This window comes from Dromiciops gliroides, chromosome 5 (assembly GCF_019393635.1).
Source record: "Dromiciops gliroides isolate mDroGli1 chromosome 5, mDroGli1.pri, whole genome shotgun sequence".
NCBI classification, from domain to species: Eukaryota; Metazoa; Chordata; class Mammalia; order Microbiotheria; family Microbiotheriidae; genus Dromiciops; species Dromiciops gliroides.
In genome coordinates this window covers 208,918,661-208,935,915 of record NC_057865.1, presented here as the reverse complement: position 1 = coordinate 208,935,915, position 17,255 = coordinate 208,918,661, and the positions used below count along the sequence as shown (strand labels likewise).

At 38.5% G+C, this 17,255-nt stretch overlaps 1 protein-coding gene across 6 annotated transcripts in view; it reads right to left on the bottom strand.

The window, feature by feature from the left end:
* Window positions 1-5,445: 5,445 nt before the first annotated feature.
* PPHLN1 (periphilin 1) overlaps window positions 5,446-17,255 on the bottom strand; it is a 185,560-nt gene continuing 173,750 nt past the window's right edge. For all 6 annotated transcript variants that reach the window (XM_043968058.1, XM_043968061.1, XM_043968057.1 and 3 more), the window contains one exon: window positions 5,446-7,772. In XM_043968058.1, the coding sequence (XP_043823993.1) occupies window positions 7,578-7,772 (195 nt within the window). In that variant the 3' untranslated portion in view covers window positions 5,446-7,577. The remainder of the gene's footprint in view (window positions 7,773-17,255) is intronic.

Below are 17,255 nucleotides of genomic sequence, written 5' to 3'. Positions count from 1 at the left end.
CTTTTTCATAGTTCTCTTGCATTATTTTTATTTCTTTCCCCAATTTTTCTTCTACTTCTCTAATTTTATTTTTAAAATCCTTTTTAAGATTTTTCCAGGAATTCTTTTTGGGTCTGAGACCAATTTGCATCTTTCTTTGAAGTATTTTCTTTGAAACCTGTAGCCATTTTGTTATTATTTTGTTACTACTGTCCATTTTGTTACTATGTTCATGCCTTGATTTTCCCTAGCATCGTAGTAACTGTCAATAGTCAAGCTTCTATTCATTGCTTTTTTGCTCATTTTTGTGTCTTGATTTTGTTGTTGTTGTTGTTTGTTTGTTTTTTTTGAGGAGGGGGGTGATGATGGTTAAGTGACTTGCCCAGAGTCACACAGCTAGTTAAATGTCAAGTATCTGAGGCTGGATTTGAACTCAGGTCCTCGTGAATCCAGGGCCGGTGCTTTATCCACTGTACCACCTAGCTGCTTTGATATTTTTATTTGAGTTGAGTTCTTTTCCTAAACTGTCCCAGCATTTGTGCTGAGGCTCTGGGTCTTACTGGTGGTTTTCACTGGGTTTCAAGGTTTAGCAGTTTGCTTTTACTGGGTTTCTAAAGATAACAGTCTTTCTGGTGGCTGGCCCTGGAAGAGTGATCTTGTTGGTCTGTCCCAGAGGTAGTGCCTTGCTGTTGGGTTACTCTGTTGGCAGGGCCTGTTAGAAGACCCTGGAGGAGTAATTTTGTTTCTAATCTGCCCAAGTGTGTGTGGGGTGTTCCCTGTTATTGGGTTGCTATAGTAACCAGTCACTCTTCTAGCAGGCCCTAGAAGGGTAATTTTGTTGTGATCTGTTGAATCCCTTGGGGTTGGTTTGCCCTGTGAACAGTGTCTCCGCTGGGAGGTCACAGGGTTGGGAACTTGCTGTTGACCACTCTTAGGCAGGGCTTCACTATTGGTGGTAGTCAAAGTAGGGTCAAAGCTTCCCTGGTGGTCTGTGCTAGCTTTGGGGTACCTGGTGAGGGTCCCTACTATGCTGCCCAAACTGCTCACCTGCCCAGGGAACTGCTGGTTTGCTGGTGGGTGGAGCCTTACTGGTGGATTGCCCCAGGCTCAGAGCACTGCTTCAGGTCCCCTGCTGTGAGCCCAGAAGCTTCTGTTGCTGCTCCTGGACCTCACTTCCCTCCCACCCAGGTTGAGACAGACCTTTCCTGCCAGGCTATTTACCTGCTCCTGGGATGAGTCAGAGGCAGTTTTATGTGAGTTTGGAGGGGAAATCTGGGAGAGCTTCAGTGGGTTGCTTCCTCACTCAGCCATCTTGGCACAGGAAGTCCCTGAATGAGCAGTTTCTTTTCTTTTTCTTTTTTTAATTATTATTTTATTATTTTCCAGTTACATATGACACATAAGGATAGTTTTCAACATTTTTTTTCACTGGATTTTTAATTCCAAATTTTTTTTTCTCCCCCCTCTCCTCCCCTCCCCCCTCCCCAAGATGGAAAGTAGTTGTATAGGTTGTATATGTACAATCACATTAAACATATTTCTATATCTTGTGAAAGAAGAATCAGAGCACAAAGGAAAAACCTCAAACAAGAAGGAAAAAAACCCAACAGTCCAAAAGTAGAAATAGTATGGTTCAACCAGCCTTCATAATTCACAGTTCTTTTTTCAGTATGTTGAGAACATTTTCTATCACAAGTTCTTTGAAACTGTTTTGGATCATTGCACTGCTGAGAAGAGCCAAGTCTATTCCCATTGTTCATCACACAATGTTGCTGTTACTGTGTACAATGTTCTCCTGGTTCTGCTCCTCTCAGTCAGCATCGGTTCATCTAAGTCCTTCCAGGTTTCTCTGAACTCCTCCTCCTCCTCATAGTTTCTTACAGTACCATAGTATTCCTGAAAGATCAGCTTTAATTAAGTGACGAATCAGAGGCCAGACTACAAAGGTGTGTTGCATCAAAGGATGGGGATGGCAAGTACAGGCAAGTTTTCTTAGAAGTCTGGACAAGGGGAAAACACATGATCAGATGAAGATTGGAGCAGAATTTTAGAATGTCAGGGGATGGCCATCCAAACAAAGTGGGGCTGAGACCCTCCAGGGATCAGCCAGACAGCTTCCCTTTATGGAGTCGAAGCGTCCCAGCATACCACTGTCACAGTCATTCCTGGAGTCTTTGTGCTGGAGAATCGTTCATCGCCTCTCTAACTTTGCTTCTAGTTTCTTTGAATATGCATCCAACTTGTAGGCTGCCTGTTCAAGAGCTCCTACTTGCTCCTCAGTTAAAGTGATCTGATCCAGATAAGGCTGAAGTGCTACGTATTTCTAGTTTAAGTCCTTTAGGTTTCTACTTATGTTTACTGCAATATTTCTAGGTACTTCAAGCTAATCAGTTTGTTCATATTTTCCAGAAGTTTATAGTCTTCACCGGTATCCATCAACTCGTCAGTAAAAAAAGCCAGAGTTGCACAGCCTGACCCAGCCAGGAATAGATGCCTCTGAGTCTTCAGCACCAGTGGCTTCTTCTGAGGCTTGGCTAATGGACATTCTGCCGTTGGCCAGGGTGAAGTGGCTGTAGTCTCTACTAGAGTTGGGGCAAAGCACCCTGGCTCTGAACCAGTGGGCTAAATCGAGTGGTGGTGGCCCAGTGGGGGAGGAGCACAGGCACGCCAAGCTTCCGACCATAGAGAATCAGATTTCAATCAGACATCTACTTCCAGCTTGAGAAGAGTTGGCAAAGAAAACAGCAGATGACAGAGAGCTTCTTTGGGGAAAAGATAGACCAGAATACACCCTCAGAAGATGATAATAACAAAGTCAAAGCTCCAACATCCAAAGTTTCCAAGAAAAATATGAATTGGTCTCAGGCCATGGAAGTGCTCAAAAGGGACTTTGAAGAGTAAGCAGGAGAGATAGAAGGAAGATTTAGAGAGAGGGAGGAAAGAATGGAAACAGAAATGAGAGCAATGCAGGAGAGTCATGAGAATAAAGTCAACAGCTTGAAAAGCCAAATGGAAAAGGAGATAAAAAAGCTTTCAGAAGAAAATAATTGCCTAAGAATTAGGATTGAACAAATGGAAGCCAGTGACTTTATGACAAACCAAGACACAATAAAGCAAATCCAAATGAATAAAAAAAATAGAGGGTGATATGAAATATCTCCTTGGAAAAACAGCTGGCCTGGAAAATAGATCCAGGAGAGATAATTTGAAAATCATTGGACTACCTGAAAATCATGACCTAAATAAGAGCCTAGACACCATCTTCCAAGAAATTGTAAGGGAAAATTGCCCTGATATTCTAGAAGCAGAAGGTAAAATATAAATTGAAAGAATCTACCGGTCACCTCCAGAAAGAGATCCCAAAAGGAAAACTTCCAGGAATATTATAGCCAAATTCCAGACATCCCAAGTCAAGAAGAAAATATTGCAAGCAGCTAGAAAAAAGGAATTCAAATACTGTGGAGCCACAGTCAGGGTAACACAAGATCTAGCAGCTTCTACATTAAAGGACCGGAGAGCATGGAATATGATATTCTGGAGGGCAAAGGAACTGGGACTACAGCCAAAAATCACCTACCCAGCAAAACTGAGTTTACTGTTTCGGGGGAAAAATGGGACTTCAATGAAAAAGAGGACTTTCAGGCATTTGTGATGAAAAGACCTGAACTGAATAGAAAATTTGACTTTCAAATACAAGATCCTAGAGAAGCATAAAAAGGTAAACAGGAAAAAGAAATCATGAGAGAAGTCTAGACAAGGGGGTAGATAGATGGCACAATGGATAAAGCACTGGCCCTAGATTCAGGAAGACCTGAGTTCAAATCCGGTCTTAGACACTTGATACTTACTAGCAGTGTGACCCTGGGTCACTTAACCCTCATTGCCCCACCAAAAAAAACAAAAAGTCTGTACAAGAAAAAGTGTGTGTGTGCGGTGGGAGGTGGGAGTGGGGAGAAGGTATCTAGGTAACATCTAGTAAAGGTTTTTTGAGGATGGAGGAGACTGGTACATGTTTAAAGGCAGTAGGGGGGGCAGCTAGGTAGCTCAGTGGATAAAACACTGGCCCTTGATTCAGGAGGACCTGAGTTCAAATCTGTCCTCAGACACTTGACACTTACTAGCTGTGTGACCCTGAACAAGGCACTTAACCCTCATTGCCATGTCCAAAAAAAAAAAATGCTATTGTAAAGGCAGTAGGGAAGGAGCTATTAAGTATTGAGAGGTTGGAAATATTTGAGAGAAAGGAAGAATTAAAGCTGCAATTGGCTGAAGATAGGAGGAGATGGGATCAATGTAAAAAGAGAAGGGCCAGCTCACAGTCAAGGAATGAGAGGAGATAATGTCAAGGGCTTTTGAGATGAAGGGATAATGAGGGAATTTATGTTAAATGACCTTAATTTTCTTAGTAAAGAGGTGAGGTCTTCAGTTGAGAGAAATTGGGTGTAGGAGGGAACTATATGCAGTATGGAGAAAGATCTCCAATGGAAAAGTAACTAGAATATGGATAAAGTAAAGTTATGGGCAACAACAAAGTTCTGAGCCAGAGTAAATCATAAATAAGTAGAGTAAATAGTAGAAACATAGTAGCTAAGAAAATAGCTAAGTAAGGAAAGAGAGTTGGTTTGGAGAGAGAGAGATATTAAGTTTCACTGTAGAATCTTCAGGTCCTCCTGAATCCAGGGCTGGTGCTTTATCCACTACACCACCTAACTGTCCCCTACACTGTAGAATCTTTAGAATTTGGTAAGCTCCCTGATGGAGTATGATAACCCATGAGACCATAAAGTACAATCTCCTTTGGGGTTTGGTGGTTAAGGTAGTGCCAAAAGTTAAATCTGCATCAATGTGAAATGAATTCTTCATTTTTATGATACAATGTGTGGGGACCAATTTTTAATTGGGTAGTGCTAGCTAAGCGACTCACTGCAATATTGGGGCAAGGAAGGAGACTGGCAGCCTCCCTCAAAACAGAACAAGATTTATTTTAACAAGAATTAACTTAAAAAAAGAAAAACACAAACAGGATCAGTAGGATCAAGGGAAAGGAAATAAAATGGGGAAAGGGAAATTATAATACCTGAAAAAATACCACCACCCAGGAATCAGCTGAAAATACGCAGCAGAACGCCTGTTGCTTTCCAGCTTCCACCTAGAATGCCCAATTCTCCTCCCCCAAACCTAGAAACACCCCACACAGCCCCAGCCAATGGGATGGCCGCTCTGACAGTCACATGACTGCCCTCACTAGGCTTCCAATCATTATAATTTTGCCAGGCCCATGTAGGTGTCAGCGAGTGGTGATGATGTGAGGTGCCAGAGCCCTGGAAACGGCTACAACCAGTGGGTGGAGCACCATGTGGTTTGCGGAGTCCCAGGCCAGTGCGTGCAGAGGCATAAAAACCTCAAATAATAATTAATTCTTTACAAATGAAATGAAGATCGCTATAATAAAAGACAATCTAATTATTTTTAACTGGTTGTTTTATTTTTTAAAAGTTTACACAAAAAGGCCTCACAAAACTCCATTTTCCCTTTGAACTTCAACTACAGGCACAGCAAGGCTTTAAGAAGACACAATGAAAGTATAGCACACTACCTGGGGATATTCTGCAGAGAATAATAATTCTCTAATAAAAACATCTTAATAAGGAGAACTTCTTACAATATAAACCACTCTAGTTCACGTTTGAATTTGCATGCTTTGAAGTTGTCCTTTAAACTACTTTTTTTCCTACAATTAACAGATATCCCTACAAAAATATTATTGGAGGCTAACTGTAAAAAAACCCAAAAAAACCCAAAACCTTTAGCTACTGAACACAAAGGGAAGGAAGAACAAAACTATATTTAATTGGTTAACCTATAGACTTTAAAATAAATATATGCAATGAGATGGTAACTTGGTAAAACTATTTTTAATGAAGCTCAACAAAAAACTGTTCATTGTCTTTGGTATCTACTATATTTTCTCACTTTTTATTTAAGAAGGGATGTTACTTAATAAAATTAAATGAAAGAAAAAGGGAAATGGAGAATTGAGTAATAAAACTACTATTGACATAGTTTCCTCTAGGCTAGGTAGCTAATAAAATAGTCTCACACATTGGAGAAGAATATCAGAAATGATGGATAAGGATTAATTCTAGTTTATGGTTCAGAAACGGTGGACTTAGCATAATAAGTACCAAAAACTATGACTTGAAGTGGTCTAATTTGGCAAGGCTGAGGTTGGGGATGATTTGGAATTATATTTTTCTCTTACTCTTTCAATTTTCAGGTGTGGTACTCATCACAAACTTACACTGTTTCCTTATTTCCATTCTAGCATGATTTTAAAATAAATGGCTAGCTGGAAATGAATATTTAACATAATTTTGGTCCCTACTATTTGGAAGCCTTCAAAACATTATCAAAATAAGTCACTAAAAATGATGGCAGAATTCAGGTTAGAGAAGAAATGCTGGAAAGATAAGGAAAGCAAGCAGTAATAATAACATGATTTAGAGCTCCGTGACTTATTAATGCCATAAAAAAGAAAAACTTAAGTTTGTCATGCCTAACATCAAAAATTGGTAGAATATCCATGGTGTTGGGAGGCCCTAATAAAGAGAGCTAAATAAAAAAAGCTTTAGGCTGAAATCACTGGTATAATCATTTAATTTCCTAATGATCCATGGAGCAAAAGGCAGTTGATAAACTCTGAAATAAAGACATATGGGGGAAAAATCTATTGTTTCTCATATTGATAAAGATTTCTTTCTAGGCCTATAAAATCTGTGGAGAATCTCAGCCTAAATATGCCACTCACCTTTCAATTCACAAATTTTCACTTCTATCTGACACAGGTACAATCTTATAAGATTAATATTTCAGTGCAAGCATTTATGAAATTCACAAATATGGGAACATAGATGGTTTTGAAATAACAATTTAATACTGAAAATCCTATATTCTCTAGAAGTTACTAGAGCTTTAGGATTTTTAAAAGCAGTTTTTATACAATCAAAGCAGTCAGCTAATGTAGACAGTAGATTATTAGAATATTTAAAAGTCTGAAGGCTTAAGAAACAAGTAAATAATAATAATAATAAAACTATGACATCAAGTCATAGAACTTTTAAGTTGAACTTTTGAAATACAGGTCATATGGAATTGCTAGATAACTAAATTCAAGGGATTTTCAATGACTGAAAAAATTAGTTCAAAGTAATTTCTAATTTGTAAACTAAGTTTAAATTTGCATGACAAAGCATATGATTGTATATTATGTAAAACTGAAGAAAAACAATTGTAGAAAACTAATCTCTAGGACATATTTTGCAGAGGCATACCGAAAAAAAAAAAACTGCCATTCTTCATCCTAGAGATAAAAAGCTTATGCTTACTTATGGATCATGAACCTTTGCAGAGTGCTAATAAAGATTTTTAGATATTCTTTTGATATAATAATTATGAAGATATCTAAATGTATGGCTAACTGTACTAAATATCCCCTTAACTAATCACAAAAGTATTCCATATATATTAAGGATTTATACAATCCAGGGGAAAAAAACCAACAACAAAGAAGTACATTATCTTTTGCCTCAGCATGAGTCTTAGAAAGGTTCCCCAAATTCTTGATTGGCAGCATCATACTCCGTAATGAAATGCTTCAGTTCTTCAATGCATCGCTCACCTATTTCATGTAAATTCTGTCTCAAAGCAAACTGCACAGATTTTTCTAATGAAGGATCTTTATCAATCAGCATTTTCACAACCATCCCAAAAGTTTCACAGTCTTGTCGATAAACCTAGAAAGATGAAAGACATTTTAAAATGTGGTTAGGAGTGGCAGCTAGGTGGCACAGTGGATAGAGCACCGGCCCTGGAGTCAGGAGTACCTGAGTTCAAATCTGGCCTCAGACACTTAACACTTACTAGCTGTGTGACCCTGGGCAAGTCACTTAACCCCAATTGCCTCACTTAAAAAAAAAAAATGTGGTTAGGAGTGAAAAGTGTAGGAGAGTGAATTCACTAGCATCACTTCTAATTTAATTATTGCCCTGAACTGAAATATGTCACCCCTACCCTTTAATAGCATATGGGAGAGTCAAGGCAGCAGAGTGAGAGAGAATCAAGATGGCAGAAAAAGAGGAAACACTAGAATATAACTTGTCCTCCCCTGTCTTCCCCAACTCTTTAACGAAAATTTCCAGAAAGCATCAGACCAAAGTCTGATTAGGAAAGCCAATATAATGTCAAAGAGTATAATTTTTTTTTAATTATGAAAGTATTTTATTATTTTCTAGTTACATGTAGAGATAGTTTTCAACATTTGTTTTTTCTAAGATTTCTAGTTTCAAATTTTTTTCCCGGGGCAGCTAGGTGGCGCAGTGGATAGAGCACTGGCCCTGGAATCAGGAGGACCTGAGTTCAAATCTGACTGCAGACACTTAACACTTACTAGCTGTGTGACCCCGGGCAAGTCACTTAACCACAGATGCCTCACCAAAAAAAAAAAAAAAAGTCAAATTTTTTTCCCTCCCCCCCTGCCCAAAACAGCAAATAATCTGATATAGGGTTATATATGTACAATAATATTAAACATATTTCTGCATTAGTCATGTTATAAGAGAAGAATCAGAGCAAAAAGGAAAAACCTCAAAAAAGAAAAAGAGCAGCACCAAAAACAAAAGAAATAGGAAATAGTATGGCTCAATCTGCATCCATATTCCACAGTTCTTTTTTTTTTCTTTTCTGGATTTAGAGAGCCTTTTTCATCATGAGTCCTTATACCATTGTATTGCTGAGAAGAATCAAGTCTATCCCAATTGATCAACACATAAGTTGATGATATTGTGTACTGTAAAGAGTATCATTTCTTGAGTTCACAGAAGCTTAGGGAGATGGACAGAATGTCTATAGACAATGGGGAATAGGATATAGCTAAGAAGGTGTACAGCATGACAGAGAAAGAGGGCCAAGACACCAGGGCAGGAAGCACAAAGAGATCCTTGAGCAAGCACTGGGTGTAGGACTGGGTACCATTTGGCAGCTTTGTTGCTCACTGTCCAGTTCTGGATAATAGTCCTGAGATGGAGAGAATCAATGGTAAGCACTTACCTTATTCATATACTAAGCACAGAACAAGTTCCAGGAAGGAAATAATATTTGTAAAGGCAGCTCTGATACTAAGAGCTGAGAGTAGCTTCCCAGACCAAAGAAGTCAACAGTTCAGTTGCTTTGAACCATCAGAGCCTCCCAGGAAGCAAATTAATAGTGGCTAACTCAAGCAGCAATCTATTAAAACTCCCACTTAGAAACAAAGGGACAGAATCAAATGTGGGAAAGGAATATACACACTCAGACTCCTAGTGTGGGGCAGAGAACAAATCTACTATTAGATCGCACCACTTTGAAAGCACTGAAAGCTGGCAAGTCCCCAGCCAGAGCCATGAAAGCAGCAGAAGCACAGGCTAGACATCCCCACTCAAAAATGTGCATAACCCAATACTAAAATAGCATACAAAGTCAAGAAGTGAGAGAGAAAAAAGAATCACACTAAAAGGTCTACTATGGTGATAAGGAAACTCAAGACACAAAGAAAGAAAGAAAGGCTCAAAAAAAATCTACAAGCAAAGCCTCAAAGAAAAACACAGCTTTGGACGCAAGCTGAACAAGAATTATTAGAAGAGCAGAAGTTAAAAAATTACTTTAAAAATCAAATGAGAACAGTAGAAGAAAGAATGGAAAAAGAGAAAGATACTGGGCAGAAAGATATGAAAAGAGAATTAACAGCTTGGAAGAAGAGATACAAAATCTTATTCCCTGAAAACTAGAACTGGCCAAAGGAAAGCTAATGATTGCACAAGATATCAAGAAATAACAAAATAAATGTAAAAGACTAAAATATGAAAAATCTTAAAGGTAAAACAAATGGCCTGGAAAAGAGACTGAGGCAAGATAATTTAAGGATCAATGGACTGTGTGAAAAACCTCAATATGAAAACTCCTAGGAATACCATAGCAAAAATCAAGAGTCAGGAAAAAAAAATATCATAAGCAGCCAGAAACAATTCAGTCACTGAGAAGCCACAGTAAGAATGACACAATATGTGGTGGCAAGGAACTGGAAGTTGAGGGGATGCCCATCAATTGGGGATTGGCTGGACAAGTTGTGGTATATGAATACAATGGAATACTATTGTGCTGTAAGAAACGATGAGCAGGAGGAGTTCAGAGAAACCTGGAGGGTCTTGCATGGGATGATGATGAGTGAGATGAGCAGAACCAGAAGAACACTGTACACAGTATCATCAACATTGTGTGTTGATTTACTGTGATGGACTATATTCTTCTCACCAATGCAATGGTACAGAAGAGTTCCAGGGGACTCATGATGGAAGAGGATCTCCAAATCCAGGAAAAAAAAAGAACTGTGGAGGATAGATGCCAATGACCCTGGGCAAGTCTTTCAACCTTCATTGTCCCATCAAAAAAAAAAAATATATATATATATATATAACAGAAGGAAAAGGAAATAATTGACTCAGCAAAACAATATAATCCTACACGGGTGTGTGTGTGTGTGTGTGGGGGGGGGGAATGGAACTTTTTTTTTTTTTTTAGTGAGGCAATTGGGGTTAAGTGACTTGCCCAAGGTCACACAGCTAGTAAGTGTCAAGTGTCTGAGGCCGGATTTGAACTCAGGTACTCCTGACTCCAGGGCCAGTGCTTTATCCACTGCGCCACCTAGCTGCACCAGGGAATAGAACTTTTAACAAAATAGAGGACTTCCAAACATTCCTGATGAAATATGATCTTGGTATTTAAACCAGGAAGAATTAAAAGAGAAAACTATAGACCAATTTACCCAATGAATACTTATGCTGTAGGGGCCAAATTTAGTATGGGGAGAGTTAATTGGGTGGCTTGCCAAATACTGGGGTTCAGAAAATAATGAGAGACCTCTAGATCCAAAGCTTCCTCCCCTCCAAACTGCCTTTTTTAATTATTTCTCCCAGGCCAATAAGAAAGGAAATTTAACAGTCTCTTTTCCACAAATAAATAAGGTTTTATTAAAACTCAAGGACAAGGGAATAGAGAAAGAGGAAAATGGATAATCTCCCTGGCTCTAGCAAATGCTGTCTCAAAACCCAAACTCACTTACAGCTCAGCTAATTCAAAGAGCTGGATTTTATTAATTCACCACCAGGGGTCCGTAATTTCTATGGCAGCCAGCTGTTCAGCCAGCTCCGACAGCTCCTCCAAGGCCAGAGACAGAGAGTGAGTCAGTCACTTCCTGTTGGGTGTCCCTTTTTCTACCTTTTTCTCCCTCCCCCAAAGGGGAGGTCCTTCAAGTTATGTGTGGCTGAGACTGGTTCCCTGTTGATGACACAGTCCACAGCCTCTGAGGACACTCCTTCTCAGGGTTGGCCAAGTTTAAACTAGGTAGCTAAAAATCTAATCATCTTAAGTGGGTACTTAGTAGTTTCTTATTCACACCCAATTCAAACACTACTAAGTCAATCAAGTCAGACCCCTGGGCGTCTGCCAAATTTCATAATTTTACCACAATGTTCATATTATAAATAAAATATTAGCAACTATAGAAATATATCACACAAAACACTATGACTAGACTGTTTTAATACCAGGAATGCAGGGCTGGTCCTGTAGTGGGAAATCTATACAAGTAATTGACCATATTAATACAAATTTTTTTGAAAATCATATAACTGTTTAAGTTTATGCAGAAAAAAAAGCTTTTTTATAAAATACAACACTAGTTCCTGTTTTTAAAAAACTACTTTTAGAAAGCAAAGGAGCAAATGGAGCTTTCCTTAAAATTAGTAGTATCTATCTAAAACCAAAAACAAACATCTGTAATAGGATTAAGCTATAAGCCATTTCAGTAAGATTAAAAGTGCAATGTATATCCATCATCACCATTACTATTGTACCAGAAGTGCTATCTATAGCAATAGAAAAAGAAAATGAAATAAGCATTGGCAAAGAGGTAGCAAAACAATTACTTTTTGCAGACGATATCATGCCTTATTTAGAGAACCAGAGCCCTAGAAAACCAGCAAGAGGCAGGGACCCCGGGTAGTGTGTCTATAGCTCCACCTTGCTTTGCAAGCCTTTTTCCTCACTTCAAAAATAAACTTTCTAATTCCTGACTCACCTGTCTCTGGCCTATTCTGTGCTTTCCGGCCACACATAGGTTAGAAACTGGTTCTAGAAAAAGTCTGGTTTGACATTTTGGTGGTAGTGGTGGGATTAGAGATGGAATAGGGCCAATTGGACCTTCCAGAAAGCAGTGGGAATGGAATAGGCAAGTCCATGAGGCCTCTTCCAGCTGGATCCATTCTGAGCTCTCACCTTTGATGGAGTTGGCCTTTTCTTTGTGAGGAAAAACCCCATGGCCCCTCCAGTGATTCATCTGGGATCACTCTGATAAGATGGATATCCTTTTATAATGGCATGCCAGCAAATCTTTGGTTCCTTTTTGTAACTGATGTGCCAGCACACTCAACTCCCTTTGCAAGTTTGCAAACTGTGTGCCTCAGGCCTAGATTTGCAAGCCCTGTGCCTCAAGCTCCCGGCATGCCTAAATTTGTAAACTGTGTGCCTTCAGTTCCTGCACTTCTGTGGTTAAAATCTGCAACTGTGTGCTTTTGGTTGAATCAGTTAAACCTAAGGTGAAGTTGAAATCTTAATTGTAGAGATCCTAGTTCAGATCTAATTTGGTATAGCCAGAGAGAAAGAAAGCAATTTCCTTTCCTAGCAGCCCACGTGAAATCTCTTACCACCAAGCTTATGTTTGAATGACTAAGAGCGCCCCCCCCCCCCCATAAAGAGAGTTCTTCTATGAGCGAGCATCTACTTCCTAGTTCCTCTCTCCCTCCCCCAAAGAGGAGCTCCTTCAAGCTGGTTGGTTGAGAGTGGTCTCTTGCTGATGTTAGTAGTACACCAATGTCACTCAGGGACGGCCAGGTGTGGCCTCCAACCAATCATCCTTAAGTAAGTACTTAGTTTCTCATTCTCACCCAATTCAAACAATACTAAATCAATTAGGTGGGGCCCCTGGGTGTCTGTCAAATTCCATTATTTTATCACATGTGGAAAAACAAAAGGTCAAGAATATCAACTAAATAACCTATATCTGATTGCTTACCACCTTGGGAGAGGGGAGGGAAGGGAAGGAGGGATAGAATTTGGAATTCAAAACTTTAAATAACATTTTTATTAAAAAAAAAAAAAAGGATATCCCAAGTCATTCCCCAATTGAGAAAAGGTCAAAGGATATGAACAGGCAGTTTTCTGATGAAGAAATCAAAGCTATCTATTGCCATATGAAAAAATGCTCTGAATCACCATTGATTAGAGAGATGCAAATTAAAACAACTCTGAGGTACCACCTGACACCTATCAGATTGGCTAATATGACAAAAAAGGAAAATAATAAATGTTGGAGAAGCTGTAGAAAAATTGAAACAATAATGCATTATTGGTGGAGCTGTGAACTGATCCAACCATTCTGGAGAGCAATTTGGAATTATGCCCAAAGGGCTATAAAGCTGTGCATACCCTTTGGCCCAGCAATACCGCTACTGGGTCTTTTTTCCCAAAGAGACCATAAAAAAGGGAAAAGGATCCACATGTACAAAAATATTTATAGCTGCTCTTTTTGTGGTGGCAAGGAATTGGCATTTGAGGGGCTGCCCATCAACTGGGGAAGGACTAAACAAGTTGTGGTATATGAATGTAATGGAATTATATTGTGCTGTAAGAAAGGATGAACAGGTAGATTTCAGAGAAACCTGGAAAGACTTGCATGAACGGATGATGAGTGAGATGAGCAGAATCAAGAGGACATTGCACACAGTATCATCAACATTATGTGTTGATCAACTGTGATAGACTTGATTCTTCTCACCAATCCAACATGTAACGATTGGAATGACGCCACCTGCTGGATACTTACTGTAGAAGAGTTCTGCCCATGAAGCGAAGGTCTTTGAGGGCAAGACCAGGAGTCAGGAAGTGACGCGGGCTAGTGGGAGGAGGAAGGAAGAGACTGGCGCTCAGTCTCGCGCTCTTTTCCTCTGGACTCTGGTGGAGAAGGGAGCTAGAAATATGCTCTCCCTTTAATAGATAGGAATCTAGGCCTTTCTCTCTCTTTACCAAATTCTTATTCTCCTTAATAAATGCTTAAAAGTCTAACTCTTGCTAAAGCCTATAATTGATTGGCGACCACTCATTAGATATTTTAGACAGTTTAGCTAGAATTTTAGCCCTTAACAGATGGCTGACCACGAAGAGGAAAGCTAAACCTCAGTCTTCTGATCTTCTGGTTGGGTAAGGCATTTTCTCTACCCTCTCCCTTTAACTGCTAAGTACTGGCGTACTGGCTGTGTTTTCCCTTTAAATTTTTTCAAATGGACCTTTTAAACTCCCTAATTACCCTATTTTTGATTTTAGTCTGTTTAACCAGACAAATGGGAGATAAGATCATGTTAATGCTTTGTTTTTCTGGATTTTCTATTTTTCTTTTTATTTTTGTTAGAAGAGCCAGCAACATACTCACACAAGGAAATATCTCCCACTCTCCCAACCATGCTTTTTCAGAGAAACCTGGAGAGATTCCTGCAGCTTTTCCCAGTTCTAACACTAATTGTTGCTTTAATTTTGCATGCCTGGAGGCAATGACCCACCCTCTAGAAGCTTTTAATCCCCTAGCACCTGGAGGCAAAGTGGGGGAAGAGGAATCCAGGCCTGAGTTCAAAATCAAGTCTGATTCAAATTGCTCTGGTCCCTCCCCTCCTCTCCAGACCCCACCCTCTACTCCTCCTATGGCCAAGCCCATTGCTTCCCCTGCCTGGGAAGTCCAGAGATCTGATGCGCAAGCTCAACTTTCTGTAACTACATTTGTAGCTTCAGGCTCAGCCCTTCCCCAGCCTGGCTGTGCTTCTGAGACAACCTTAGAAAACCCTTTAAATTCCAGATATGCTCGTTTTGTTCATAACTTTGCTAACCTGCTTTTGTCTTTAATTAGTAATCTTCTAAAGCATTTGTATGGTGAAAAGGCTGACAGACAATATAGAGGGGTTAAAGAAGAAAAACTTAAGCCGAATAAGAATGACAATCATCAACATAGTTCAAGACTCCGCTTCTTTTGCCATGGAAGGGTATATATTTTACAGAAATGTAGAAGTAAACAGCAAGATATTGATATGAGTATTGGGGATTTTAGATATCAGAATCAAAAGTGTTCTGAATTCACTCAGAGTAATAGTATCAGTTCAGAGGTTACATAGGATTTCTGTGCTATTATATATACATTTTGAAATTAATGGTATGGGTTTATTTTCATAGAGATTTTCATGCTTTTGAGATTGTGTCTTATACTTAGTTTTTAAAACAAGGAGAATATTTGTAAAAGCTTTTTATAGTCATGTGATCAAGTTTATATTTTATAATACTCTTATTAATATTAAGTTCATATTCATTTAGATTTCCCTAGTTTGAATTTCATTGTCTTTTATTGTTCCATGTGTATTTTTTTCTATTTATTCATCTCTAATTTTGAAACATTGCAAGATGGTTTTGATTTCATAATACAATGTTAATTCTAGGAGTATTGTGCTCCCATATTCTGAGTTGTTTGTTTTTATTATTTTTTCTCAACTGATTATTTGATCAAACTCTTTGAAGCATTTCCCTGGCAAATTGGTTGCCATGGCAAGTGTAAAGAAGTATTATTTTTGATAAGCATATTCCAAAAAAAAAAAAAAAAGAGGGGGACATTTGTAAAAGTTTTCTCTTTTCAAAAAAAAAAGTTTTCTTTGAGATTCTGTTGTGCTTTAACTTGTATTTAAATATGTTCTGATTTTTCACAAAAGTAATTGTATACTAAGTAAAAAAAAAGGGGTATTATTTGAAATTGTTGCATAATTATATATTGTGTTCTGAGTCAAGATGTATTCACATTTTTTGCAATCATTTATTATCCTCAATTTTTAAATCCATATGAGACTTGGATTATGGGAATTTATCATTTAAGACATTAATTGCCTTTATTCTGAGTTATCAGATGCCAGTTAGCCAAGATGCCATCCAATCACAAGAGGAATACATGCAAGAGCAGACACTGAATTGTCACATGAGGGGAGACATGCATGAAGTCAAGGTATGGCCGAGGGAACGGCTTTTGACTAATGTTGAGGTTAGATTCTCTTGGTTTAATATTTTATTTTATTTTTCCCCACAATATTGTACAGATGGCTGGAAGTATTGATCCCACCCATCTCACTTCTACACCTGGCTTCTATGCTCCCTCCTATATGCCTGATGCCATGGACATCTCAATCCCATGCATCTGATTAAATCTGACTCAGTTTCCTCCAATATGTTCGGTGGCATGGACATATATTCCATCCACCTATTTTAAGCCTGGCATACTGCATGGACAGTACATATTGCTCAAGTGTGGGAATGCTCATATCCCATCATTTCTCTGTTCTTTTATGGTAACCCCCATAATTATCTCAGGTGTCATGATAAATAACAGTGTTGAATTTGGCCTTGACACCTGTTACCAATTATATTAGATTTTCTAATTTCTCATAATGGCATGAGGATAATTAGGCAGATGATGCAAAAAGTGATGAAACAAAGATAAAAATTATTTTTATTAATTAATATTGCAGCAATTGTCTTCTCAATTACCCTCCATAAGGGGGGACTATAGTAATATTTTAATTTTAAAGAATGGTTCAATTTTTGTTTTATTATATGTTTCATGTGTAACAACTAAGATTCTGAATTCCCTTAGACATGTTTTTGAGAACTTTCATTGTTTGATTTGATTATTGACAAAGCTATTTTAAAGTTGTGTTAAGCTCAATTTTGTAGGAAATTTCCTGGCTGATTACCAGTATCCACACATCAACCCCTGAAAAGACTTCCATTCCACGACTACACCTAGAGGACATCTGAGAAAAGACTTTCAGAGACTTTAAATGAACAGTTTTGATTTGTTGTTTTTGTTGTTTTTTTTTTCTCTTTCTGTTATAATATACACCATCTGTAACATGTATTCTCTGCAGAGGCCCTCCCTTTGCAAGACTAATGTCAAAGCGTCGGTTCATGAGGACAAAAAATCGCTCCTCTGGACAAACTTTCCTCTCTTCCTTTTCTATATTGTTGTTCACATATTATTAGTTAGCAATAGTTATTATATTGTTTTTACTGTTCCGTCAAGGAAACATTTTGTTTCTTGAGGAACA